The sequence below is a fragment of the Lipophrys pholis genome (genome assembly GCF_963383615.2).
Source record: "Lipophrys pholis genome assembly, chromosome: 8".
NCBI lineage: Eukaryota > Metazoa > Chordata > Actinopteri > Blenniiformes > Blenniidae > Lipophrys > Lipophrys pholis.
In genome coordinates, this window is record NC_137630.1 from 19,098,389 (window position 1) to 19,111,844 (window position 13,456).

The following is a 13,456-nucleotide window of genomic DNA, read 5'->3' on the forward strand; positions in this document are numbered from 1 at the left end:
TTTGACGTGATTTTTACAATTAGCAATCAGATAAGTTCCTGTAATTTTAGTGATTTTTGAGCAGTGTTTCAGGCAGAGGGAGCGGAGTACAAGAATTCCCTCTTTCCAAACTCACTCCATGTTTCTGAGGGTAGAAACAGATAGAAAGTCCGAAGAACCCAAATTTTCTGTTGGATTTGATGTTAAAGTGAGGTATATGCAGTTGTGTGATGAAAGCAGCCCAATCATTGTTTTCTAACTGAAGGTATAGCAGCGCAGTAGTGGAGTGGACAGAAACAACCATCCTACCAGGACAAACAGAGTACAGTGATGACCGAGTGATTTATAGCTGGTAATGAATCTTAATAAGTGGCATCCAGCATATGAAACGAGGTAGAGCAGGCATTAATATACAGTACAATATCATGGTTGGCATAAAAGTAGCAGCAGCAAAGATCTGTTTCAAAACAAAAGAAAACCAAGATATATTATGGAACCACAAGTCCAATCTAATTTTTTATTTAATTGCCAGGTTTTAATTACAGAGTTTAAAAGAAAATCTGTCTTCAAAGGTGATATCTAGGTATTTGAAGGTAGAAAGAATCTCAACAGGAGTTCCTTGAGATGTAAATTCAGTTGAGCGACAATTAGTTTTGTCTCTAGATTTCGTCAAGATTACCAAACAATGCTTATACGAGAGCAGCTTGGAATCGCTCAACAGCCAATGACAAAGTGTTCACAAAACAATAAATAACAGTTCTCGTTTTGGGCATTTTTTCGCAGATAATTGATATAAATAAATAGCAAGGGACCTAACACAGAGCCCTGTGGCACCCCTTTGTGGAAAGTCAGGATGACAGAAGAGCAGCCATCAACTTTAACACACTTCTTATCTCTTCAATATTCCCCCTCCAGAAAATTTCCACCCAGAAAATCCAAACTTTGGAGAGGCTATCACTACTACTATATGTCCTTGCACGTTTATTAATTAAAATACTCTTGAGAGAATTCCTGGTTCCGTGTCTCTGTCCGTGCCTGAGTCTGAGTGTGAATCGTGACTCTCTCTCTCTCTCTCTGTCTCTCTCTCTCTCTCTCTCTCTCTCTCTCCATTTTCAAATAAACACCTGCTATGGGGCAGAGGTCTTCCAAATGTACACAAAGAATCTCACAATTCATATCAAATAGCTAGAAAGAAAGAGGACATAGATGCATAATTAAGGAAACTCAATCCAACACAAGGCACATGTGAGAGGAAAGAAATACTTAGTCAGTACTTCAAAAAACTCAAGAACAACATTTTTGGAAAATATTTACTTTTCTTTAAGTCATTACTTTTAACACATTGAAGGAAATATTTTTGTTCCCGTCAAAAACAATGACAAAAAAAAAGCAACTCAAAATGATGTTCTTCTAATGCAAATAACAAAACAAACAAAAACCTGAATATACAGGTTACCAAACCAGAAAAATCTGCCTCACGCCCAATTAAAGGCACAAAGTAAATACGCCCCTTTTTTTTCTGCTATAACCACTGAAGAGGAGAGAGCCAGTGGAGCAAGTTGTGTTCCATTTCTTCACCTGGTGGGTGTGAATGACCAGGTCTCGTGCAGTGGTCTAATCATAATCAAAATAAGTCACCTCAGATTTTTTTTTTTTAAACTATCAATGTGTATTAACTTATAAATGTTCACTACAGCCGCTAACAATTCTACAAAAAAGAGCGATAAGAATAATTCCTAAAACTGGGTATAGAGATCACACAAAGTCACTCTTTTTCAAATCAAAAATACAAAAATTCACTGACCTGGTGCAATTTCAAACTGCACAAATAATGGATAAATCAACTTCCTACAAATAGTCAAAACTTTTTAAAGCTAAAACACGGGAGATTTTGCACAACTCTAAAATCATTTTGTCTTTCAATATGTGGAGTGACGTTGTGGAATGGATTGGAATCTGAGCACAGGCAGTGTTCAGTTTTCACTAAGTATAGGGAGGAGGACGAGCTATATATAAAGAAGATATATATATATATATACATACATACATACATACGTGCGTGTGTGTGTGTGTGTGTGTGTGTGTGTGTGTGTGTGTGTGTGTGTGTGTGTGTGTGTGTGTGTGTGTGTGTGTGTGTGTGTGTGTGTGTGTGTGTGTGTGTGTGTGTGTGTGTGTGTGTGTGTGTGTGTGTGTGTGTGTAAAATGATTCATTGTTCGGGTGGGAAAGGGGTAGGAGTAAATAAGCTCAGGCTTCGTCCTACTCCTTTTCGGTTATGGTTGGGCATTATTTATTTAATCACTTATTTTTGGCTTGTTACGTTTATTTGTTATGTGTGTTTTTATGTAAATTTGTTGTTATTGTTTGAACAATTTCATTTGTGCCCACATGTCCGAAATAAATTTTCAGTTCAGTTCAATTCAATTCAACTTATTCCAAATTGTCATTTAAAAGTTTTTCTCCTGGTTGTGCAGCTTCCAGAAGAGTATTTATATAGTCTTATCTCATAGTATCTTGACCATCATATTTTGTTACGGACAGAGAAATCTGCCTTTAGGAACTCACGGAAAAATAGAGCAGATCGTGTAAGTTACCAACGCAATAATCTGCCTTGAACAACTTTAAATCATCTAAAACCCAAATGCGCTTTTTGTAGTCCATTTTCGGAAACTTGTAGTTCCTTCCCCACCATGGTGGACGTCGCTAACTTGCGCCGCCGTCGCATTATTATGGCGTCACTAAGTGAAAGTGTGGTCCGACTGCCACACTAACGTGATCGCCTTTTACTCCTTTAGGAAGCCTCCTAACACCTTTCCTTAACCCCGTGACGTCATCCACGGGATTGGTGAATCCAAGCTCTCTCCTACACTCTCCTTCCAGGAACTTTCCCTTCAGGCAATTACCTTGGGTTGTTTGGGTTGGTATTGGGTTGATTTTACCCTTAATTTTATTTTAGTTGAGCACTTTCAATAAATCATTACTTTATTCAAAAACGGGTCTGTGTCAACCTACCTTCTTTGTTGTGCTCCCCAAAGAGCCCGGCATAACACTATGCAAACGAATGCTTTGTTGTTCTTCTTTGTTGATCTCCCAAACTCACACAAAGTTTGAGGTCACTGCTATTGTGAACAACCATTATTGCCCGTGTCAACAGATCCTGCGGATCCATTCATTATCACGCCTGCCACACTCCTCATGCAGGAAGGATACCCTTGTCTCACTCCAGCTGGAGAATTTGGAGATAAAGACGTACTCAAACAACAGTGACGAAGAGTTGAAAGTGTCTCATACACATTCTGGGACAGGTGGTACAAGCAGTATCTGTCAACTTTGCACAGTCTTCAGAATAGATATGTAGTGCTTCTCAAGGCCTGTCAGTGCAAGTGAAATGACTGGCCTCCTGGCATTATCACAGATGTGTACCTCAGTAGGGGTGGGCGGACATGCAAAGTGCAAGTGAGATTCACCATACGAGACGGACCAGATTTCCTCCTTAGACCTGTGAATGAGTTGGCCCTACTAATTCTCCAAGACAGCAAAAATATGAAGTGTTTTGACTCTGTGAACTTAAAGCAGGGAAACCTCCTGGGTTCGAAGTGTGAAAGGGTGTGTTTTGTTATCGGTGTAATTCAATGAGTGCGTTGTATTTAATGTTGCATGTTCCCTTGGCACCACCTAGTGACAATCTTGTGGAACTACTACATAAAGAATTGTGCGCTTGAGGATGATGCCGAAACCACCTTACAGGGGTGAGATACTGATATATGTACACAATGAGCCTCTTTCTACAGAGAGAGAGAGAGAGAGAGACCTTTTCATTTCTCTCCTTTTCTCAGGTTACTTACAGTGGATAGGAACTGTTTAGAGATAAAGCCGTGGATATATTGAACAAAGTATGCTGGTGATGAGAGGAGAGAAGGAGGACATCACAGTATAAATGGGTTGGAAGAGTGTACATGTGATGGGGAGTCAGGTGATCCTGTAGTCTAGATAATAAAGAGAGGTTTCAGTGGTAGTCTACATTCTTACCTAATCGTTATGTGATTATGTGATTGTACCCCCCCCCCCCCCCCCAAAAAAAAAGATATTTATATCAACATGAAAAAGACGCACCCGTGTGGGTTTGGTTTTTATTCCCCCTAACATTTTAAATGTGCCGCTCTGTGCGTCACGGCGCCGCGCCCCGGTCCGTGTCTCCGTCACACCGCCGCGCTCCGGTGAGGCGGCGCGCCGCTCGCCTCTGTTGACACTGGACGAATATGCGGCGATGCCCTTGCGTGTGGAAGCGTCTGCAGCGGTGTTACGGCAGCAGCGGAGAGATTTCGCCTCGAACGGGAGATTAGGAGGAAGAGGAGGAGGAGGAGGAGCGGGAGCGAACATCCCCGAGGAAGAAAATAGACGCGATCTTTTGGTGCGTTGCCTCCGCCGCTCGGTGGCCGCGGACCCTTCGATTCTTTTGGGAGCCGGGGGCTGGATTTAACATGTCGCTGGGATGTGTGCGGGTGAGTCGGCTGCTCCCCCAGAGCCTGCAGAGCCTGCAGCGTGTAGCCTCCATACAGCTTTTGTGTGTGTGTGTGTGTGTGTGTGTGTGTGTGTGTGTGTGTGTGTGTGTGTGTGTGTGTGTGTGTGTGTGTGTGTGTGTGTGTGTGTGTGTGTGTGCGCGCGCGCGCGCGTTCGGAGACATCCATCAGAGCAGTTGATTGCCTCTCCAGGCCTGACGATGGATGCTGATGGCTAATCACATGAACGCAAAGCTGCGTTTTTATCTCCTTCTTTATGTTTCTTTCCTCTTCTTCTTCTTCTTCTTCTTCTTCTTCTTAAAAGCTGCATATTATTCGCTGCTTCAAGGAATCTCGCATCATCTGCACCCATGATCCGGTGGCACAAGCCTCGCGATTGCATGTAATTATTGGGACCATCAGGGAACTGTGATGTTGGATTAATTTGATCCGCAGGCTTCCATAAACGCCCCTCGGAAATATCACTGCTGGAAATAAACCTTGCTTGCTCCTCTAAATAAAGGAGCAAGCGGGACATTTTCGAGCTGCTTGTCATTTCTCGGCTTATTTTAGCACACAGTTTTCTTCCCACAGAAACAAATCATCTGCAGCATCGTCGCTGACTCCTGTGTGTTTTCCTCCTAATAGAAAGATCGATGATGAAAGGAGGAAGAGAAGGAGGACAGCGGAGTGAGCACTTCCTGCTCCAGCACAGGTTTTAATTAGACTCCGGCAAAACCAGGTATCTTTCATCCAGACAAATGCAATATTAATCAGGAGAAACGATGATTTCAATAGACTGAATATTTCATGTCTCTGCTCTCAGTGACATCTGTGGTCAGGACGTGATGGCCCAGCTTCACCGCGACTCCCCTTCGCTGCAGATGGACGCCCACCTCCTGCACGCCTGAGCCCGCACTCAGTGCCGCCTCTCCTTCCCTTCCTCTCCCTCCGCCTTTCACACTTCTTTCCTCAAACCCTTTGCTCCGACCCCTCCTCCGCCCACCTCTCCATCCAGTTTCCCCACCCGGAACTTCACTGCACCTCTGGAATCCTGTCCTTCATGATGGCATGTTTCGGACGCCCTCTGGACTCCCCCTGCACGTTAGCCTTGCTGGTTGGCTTCCAGTTTGCCTTTGTGCTATATTTCTCCCTCGGGGGCTTCAGAGGCCTGGTGTCCGTCCTGGTGCACACCACCGACTCTGAGTTTGACTACTCCCGGCCTCACGATGTCTATACCAACCTCAGTCATGTGGGTCCACCGCCTCCCCCACCTCGCAACTCTGGGACTGGCCCCCCCGTCACAGCACCACCGCTGAGAGATTGTCAGATCCCTTCTCCTCTGCTGGGTGAGAGATTTTAAATGTAACACCTGGTAATAAAAAGGAAGGAGCGGTGAATGTTGCTTCTTTAAAAAACAAAAACAAACAACTCAGCTTTCACTAAAATATTCCAGACTCTTTTCTTTTTTCCAGTTGGACCCGTCTCTGTCCATCTCTCCTCGCCTCTGTCCCTGGATGAGATCAGACAGAGGAACCCGTTAGTGCTGCCTGGCGGGCGCTACCGGCCTCCAGACTGTGAGCCGCACCACCACACGGCGATAGTGGTGCCATACCGGAACCGGCAGACCCACCTCCGTGCTCTGCTCTACCACCTCCACCCCTTCCTGCAGAGACAGCAAATCCATTACAGCATCTACATAGTGCAGCAGGTCAGCTTATGCCTTCGTGTTGGCACCTGTGTACATGCGGGCTGCTTTCAGCAGTATTGCCAGTGTGGTTACAAGAGCGCCTGTGAAAAGCTGCCTTTTCTTTTCTGCGTCCCTGAGCAAAAGCATGTGGGCATATTTGTCATTTAACCATGGTGCAATATTCCTCTTCCTGTTGGTAAATCACTGCAGGGTTAGAAACATTAACCATATGCAATGCTGCTTTGAATAATCATCATTATTCTGATATAATACTGCTCGGTTCCTGTCTCCTTAATATTGATGTAGTAGTAATATGGATGATTTTAGTGGATTCTACTATAGTATTATTAGTATTTTAGCAGATTTATTTATTAAATGGTAGTGGTACTTGTGACATACTGGTATAATCATTTATGTACAGTCGGCATGTTTAGTTTTGTTACAAGCGGTTTTAATTAGACACTTCTTTTGTTACAATTTCTATGTAGTTTTTGTTTGAGGCAGCTAATATTTCTAGAAAATTGTTGCACATTAATCAAATAAACTTTTAAGTTTGGCCTACTTAAGCTATGAAATACAGCCAAGGGAATTTTGGTGAGATTGTGTTTCGATCTTGTTTGAGTGAATCACATATGCAGATAGTGTAATTGGAAACTAACCCATTAGTGGAAAGTCTTTAGACCATAATCTCAGGCTACCATGTTGCTAAATCTAACCACAAATTGTGTCAATCCGTGCTTCCATATTTGTCCAAATCGAAATGAAATCCTCGCCACGCGCTGTATGTGTTTTCAGATCGATGCTTTAACGTCCACATGAATGATTCTCCCTCTTTTTCTTGCTTGAGTGGGGGAATGGCACTTTCAACCGGGCCAAGCTCCTGAACGTGGGTGTGCGGGAGGCCCTCCGGGATGAAGATTGGAGCTGCATCTTCCTGCACGACGTCGACTTGCTGCCTGAGAACGATCACAACACCTACACCTGCCACAAACAGTTCCCCACACACTTGTCAGTGGCCATGGACAAGTTCAGATACAGGTAGCGGCGCAGCGGGAATGACGGCATGAGTGGTTTCCAAGCATTATCACACGGCTGTGTGACGGCATTTTTAAAAAAAAAATTTTTTAACTTGTTTATGACGTGACCCTTCCAGGCTGCCATATCCGCAGTATTTTGGTGGCGTCTCTGCAGTGACACCAGACCAGTACATGAAGATGAATGGCTTCCCAAACCAGTACTGGGGCTGGGGTGGAGAGGATGATGATATCGCTGCCAGGTAAAGAGGATGCACTATGCATGATGACCACGTTGTACACTGACATGTGAGATGTCCAAGAGTTTTCAGGATGAGAGCTATTCGTACGTCATTTCAGCTTCTCTCTTCTTCTACTTTTTAGTTTTTCTCTGTTTCATTAATCTTTTGTTTTCTTCTCGTGTTTAGTTCCTTTGACTTTCATTTGTACACGTCCTAACATCATCTCTCATCTTAATGTCTCCCTCCATTGCTGTGGCTTTGCTTTATGTCTCGTGGAGTGGGCTCATTTGGTACGTTTGCATGGAGCAGATTGCAGATTTGAACTGGCCGGCATGCTTAAGAGCTCTGAGGCAGTTTTTAAGATTCGTCTTTATTTCTGTGCTGGTCCCCTCTCTCTACTCTCTGGCTTTTTGAGCATTCAGCAGTCTGTTATGAAAGTCAGTGATTGCAACAAAGACCTTCAAAAGTTTAATAAGAATAAAAAAGCTTGGAATACAGGAATACTTCGACATACCTTTTTAACACTTTGCCTTCTGCGCATGACATTTGCAAATTAAAAATACATCATATACAGAACATTAATGACAATAGTTATTTAATGTTTTGATCAATATAGATAACTGGTGTGATACGCAAGCAAGAGATGGAAAAAGGGAACCACAGTCTGTTCCACCGTCTATAGACTGTAAAGTACGTCTTGAAATCATTATTATGCTTTTACTCTGCTTTCATTATTTGCTCTTTTCAGATGTAGTTCTTAGACAAAAACTAATGCTGATAGTGTTTGTAGATAGTGGTGCTTCAGTTTTACAGTTTTTTGTTTTAGAATATGTGGTTGAGAGGCGGCAGGTTCTTGAAACATTCTCGTTGCTTTTGCCAATGCAGAGTGCGTCTGTCTGGCATGAAGATCATGCGCCCCCCAGTGGCCATCGGTCATTACAAGATGATAAAACATAAAGGAGATAGAGGGAACGAGCAAAATCCTCGAAGGTAAATATGACAACAACCACAGTCATTGAAAGAAAATACATTAATCTATCCGACTCCTTTATCCCAGTCAGTGACCATTCTTAGCCGACTGGGTGAAATCAGGATGCATTCACCCTGGATGGGTCGCAAGTTCATCACAGGGGCAATTTTGGAGTCAATTAAACTTCAAACACATTTTTTTTTTTTTTCCACTCTTGTTCTGATTTCCTGGTGGATCTGCCCTTTATTTCAATTATGACATGAGGTTGCATTCCATGTAGCGATGAAACCTTCAGTCACACTTCTGGCATTGTTCTCATTTCTGGCAGCAATCTTCAGTCGTTCTGTGTCTTCCTCTTTTGTCCCTGCCCGTTGTATCTTCACCTCTTGTGTACTGACCTTTCAGAGAAATGTTTTTGTTTAATTGTGTTGTTGACACATGATTTGTGTCGGCTCTGCATTTTTCCTCCGCTCGCTCAGCAGTGCCAACAGTTTCTCCTGCCTCCAACAGCGTGCTTATTTTTTTTTTTTAAATGGATTTAATCTCACACACAATTAGGATAAATCTGCTCTGTTGCACTTTATTAACTTTTGTGGCGAAGACCTTTTTCATGTTGTATAGTTTAAAAATTATGATTCAGGAGGAGAGTCGTGCCTCACTCTTTCTATTGTTATGGTAAAATAAAGAGTTAGGGATTCAAGCTACAGACGTTTATACTCAATGGGCAGACTTAAGTGTTGTGTTGATGGAATTAAGTAAGACTACAAATTCTCAAACTTTTTTCTTTATTGTTCGACAACTAAATGCGCACTGACTTCAATACCATTTTATCCTGAGTCCATCTTACCACGGGTGGACGCAGGGTGCAGCCCACCACAGATCAAACACCCACACACACTGACCACAAACTTGTTTAGGGTCATCGATTAACCTCACATTCATGCTTTTTGGTCCGTCATGCAGGATCTGTAATCTTGTGTTTGTCATTGTAGATTTGACCTTCTGAAAAGGACCAGACTCAATTGGCGCTCTGACGGCCTGAACTCTTTGACCTATGAGCTTCTTTCCAAGGAGCTGGAGCCACTCTACACCAACCTGACCGTCAACATTGGCGAAGACCCCCGTATCCCCCCGGGAAAAATCCCTTTTCTTGTCAAAGCAACAACCTCAGTCCACCAGCGCAGCACCAGCATGACCGGAGAAAGGTCCAAACAGGAAAAGAGACCAGGACGAGCTGTGGCAACAAATACGACAGTGGCCAAGTTGGTTGGTGCAAAGTCTGAACCCGCCCGGACAAAGACAGCCAATCAAACAACACAGCAGAAATCAGGAGTCATGAAATAAGATGACGCATGTCCTAAAAGAAGCGCATCACATCGGTAGCATAAAAAGGCTTCCTCCTTCCTTTTGATGTGGAAGTCAGAATGAAGGACAGCGGTGTGGGTCTGTTGTGTTGCGGGGCAGTGGGTGCAGCAGCTTTGGCTGCTATCTGTAGATCAGGGGTGGATCTGGAATGGCTCAGATGAAAACCCCAGTTTCGTCGACATTCAGAAACACTGCTTGAGTCGCTTTATGTGGCTCGTCCTCAACCGAGTGTGGCTCTTCTGACTGACACAAGCCTGAGGTGGATGCTGACGTCTGACCAGAAGACGTTAGTTTATGTGCATGTAGAGGTCCAAACTGAATTAGACAGCGAACCTCTACACACAGGGGCCCCAAGTTGTGTGAGCAACTCCTTTGCTTCAAAAGCAGACCTGCAACTTCATCCCGTCTGCTTCCCCTGAACACTGCTGCTGTCTGTCCACCCCACTCCTTGGTGGGTTTGTGTTTCTGTGCCTTCTCTTTTATGCGCATTTTATAGGCTGGTATAGTCGCTTTTAGACTCTGACCTGGGCTGAGTTTTCCCTCCCCTTCAGAAAACAGGGAGGATAAAGCTAATCTTGGATCAGAACAAAGTATTTATTCCAGGACTGCCGTTTTATATCCGTGTGCATCGATCAAGCCCTGACCAACTCCATAGTCACTGGACAATTCTAGAGTTTATATTTCTATAGAGAGACTTCTTTATTTGTTTACTGTTTCTGTTTGACTTGTCCTTCCTTACAGTCTGGTGCCTCACTCTGACATTTAGTTCATAGACAATCAGGTTGTACGGAAAAATAACTCTGTATCCGACCACATAACTAAATGAGAATATATTATCATGACTGTCTTTATGCCTGTCCGATAAACATAGACTTGGCATGATTGTTGTCGTCTCGTCCGACTATACTGTCAATACAGTGATAGACCTATGCTTCTTATATATACGATTATGTTTGTTTTAGGTAAGTCAGGTATGAAGAAAAAGAGAAAACATGCAGACATTACTGTAGAAGGGTGACTACATATTTGCCAGTTTAAGATTGTTTCTAACTGAACGGAGTCCTGTCAACAACAAAGCACTGTGCTTAGATTTAGGTCAGCTTTTAACCAGAAGGTCAGACGTCTTCATAGAGCTTCTCTCACTGTATTCCTATAGACCTCATTGCATTGTTCGGCATAAAAGAAAGCTGCTACATTGGAGATGTTGTGTTCTTAGGAGGAGATGAGGCATGAGGACACATGTAGTGACGAGGGCTACCATTACCACGACATGTATGGAGGTCATTTTTTGTTGATCAGAAACCATCTAATAGCAACTTCATTTATCAGACATTCATGTTTTTTTTTTTTTTTTGAGGTTTATTTCAATCATATCAGCAGTTCAGAATGTATCACTACGGTTGTTTACTTTAGTTTAGTATTTTTGAACTGAGAGTTTTAACAGGTGGAAGAGGACCTGAGTTTTATCACTTGCAGACGGTTGTATTTCTTGCTGCTATTTGACTAGGAAAACTGTAGGAGTAAATACATCTTAAAAACGACATACTGTAAGAAATAAGTTGCATCATCACATCAACAGGTAATGTATGACTTGATCAATTTGAATGTATTTAATTTATCGGTTAATTTATTGAGTCACTGGTAGAGGTAAATGTGCAGTTTTCTAAAGTTCGCTTGCTCGTGCGGATGTGTGTCAGGTTTTGTTTTTGTTTCCTATCATATCTCCACATTTCTTTGTTTTTGGTTGTGCCTTTTGAAAAAAAAGCCGAGTATGACTGCAGCGCTGAAGGTGTGCTGCTGAGTTATATGTGAGCACCCTCAAGTGGTTCAGCCTGGCATAACTCCAGCCAAGAGGAGCCTCTGGACTGAATGAAATCTGCAGTGTTGTGACATGAATGTTAATCATTGACGTTTGCCATTCACAGACTCCAGCCAATCAGATCCTTGCGTGGCTCTGTGCGGTGGGCTTTTCATGTACGTAGTGGCCCATGATTGATCCCGCCAGCTTAAAGGAGAAGAACAACTCTCTGAAATTCACTGGCAAGTAGAAACAAACGGGGGAAAAAAAAAAAGACAAAGTGTACAGTGTTTAATGAATGAGGAGGAACCTTTGTTTTTCATAGAAATATTGTGTTAAACCAGTGCTGTATAAACACATTATCAGGATACATAGACAATAAGGTGTAATTTCCTAGCTTCACACAGCATAAGTATTTGATTACTTACAAGTAGATATTACCCTCCATTAATCATATTGCCTGGGACAATGCCTGTATGAAATGAAACAGTGACTCACTGAAAGCTTTTAAGAACATTATATAATCTCAGATTAATCAGCAAACTGTGCTTACCTGGAGATTGTTCTATATTTAATACATAGGCTAGTTTTTATAAAGGATGTCTTTACATAAGTGGAACAATATATCGTGTATTTGAATGCAAAGTCAGCAGGATTAGAAATGTATGGTGGTATTTTTTGTTCTTTTCAAAGTGTGTATTCCCTCATCAAGTGTAAATGGACTGATTGGAACCACCTGGTGTGAGCGGCTGAGTGTTTATGGACTCAAGGTAAACTGAATACCACTTTTATTTTTTTATTATTTTAAGGATGTTGTCATCATTTCTAGGTTGCCTTATTTACTAACCTTATCTCGAGGATGAAGGAGTGTGTGCAATTTGTACGCGTGCACTTGTGTTCCCACACTGAGCAGAGTCATCTGAAAGGGCAACAGAAATATTGAAGAATGATTTCCAGCATTGTGACAGAAAGCAAATATGTATACCAATAAAAACATATAATCCAAAAAACATTTTCCTTTCCATATTTTCTCTGATCACATTAGTGGGAACAAGTATGCAACTACATATGCTATAAATACACGTCAGTGATGCATCTCGCCTCCCCGACACTGGCAGCCTCTTAATGAAGATGCGTTCGAGCATTTTGGTTAATGCTGCTGCAGCTCAAACATTACAGAGATCGGATGCTCATGTGAGCTGATTATCAGCCATACATCATCATCAACACATACTGGGGAGTAATCTGAACACGCAGCTAACCTGTTACATCACACTGTGCATCTCGGGCTTCTGTGTTCTATGTGGACATCAAGAGCAGGATTAAAAAGTTGGATATGAGATCATACCTATAAATAGACAGTAACCCCCAGCTCTGTATGTTCGATCTGTTTCATAATCTAAAATGCTGCATGACTCACCAGGAGAGGGCGAAGCACAAACTCAAAAGGCTGGTCAAAAAGAGCACCTTAGGGCCAATCTCAATGCAGCAGCAGCCTCAGAAACGGCCTATTAGCAGCCCGGATCTCCTCAAATAAATGTGGGTATTACCAGTGCCCAAGCACAGTTACAGTACAGCGGACCACTGCTGATGCAGCACGGCTCACCTATTTGATAATGCTTAAAGGTTTTTTTTGTGATTCTGTCTACTCGTGCACGACTTATTCAACATTCACTGTGAAAACTGACTCAGTAATTTCTGCAACAGACCAATATTTATGTAAAGCCACCATAGCCACAATACTGCAGCAGGAAAACCGCTGAGCATGCAAAAATGATGAAAGATGTTTTGTTTTTCACTTTGCAGAATAATTCATATGATTCAACAATATAATCTCTTAACGGTATGCAATAAGAAAGATTTAACATATAACAGGTCATGATGGAGACATGTGCATCCAGC

The 13,456-nt window shown here is 42.5% G+C and overlaps 1 protein-coding gene across 1 annotated transcript; it reads left to right on the forward strand.

The window, feature by feature from the left end:
- Positions 1 to 5,539: 5,539 nt before the first annotated feature.
- b4galt3 (UDP-Gal:betaGlcNAc beta 1,4- galactosyltransferase, polypeptide 3) lies at positions 5,540 to 12,558 on the forward strand (the record flags this gene model as incomplete). The annotated part of the gene is made up of 6 exons (XM_080470164.1): positions 5,540 to 5,825; positions 5,952 to 6,187; positions 7,014 to 7,204; positions 7,320 to 7,442; positions 8,307 to 8,411; positions 9,384 to 12,558. 6 exons carry the CDS (start codon positions 5,540 to 5,542, stop codon positions 9,733 to 9,735), a joined length of 1,293 nt encoding a protein of 430 aa, XP_080326290.1. The 3' UTR covers positions 9,736 to 12,558.
- Between the last annotated feature and the right edge of the window lie 898 nt (positions 12,559 to 13,456).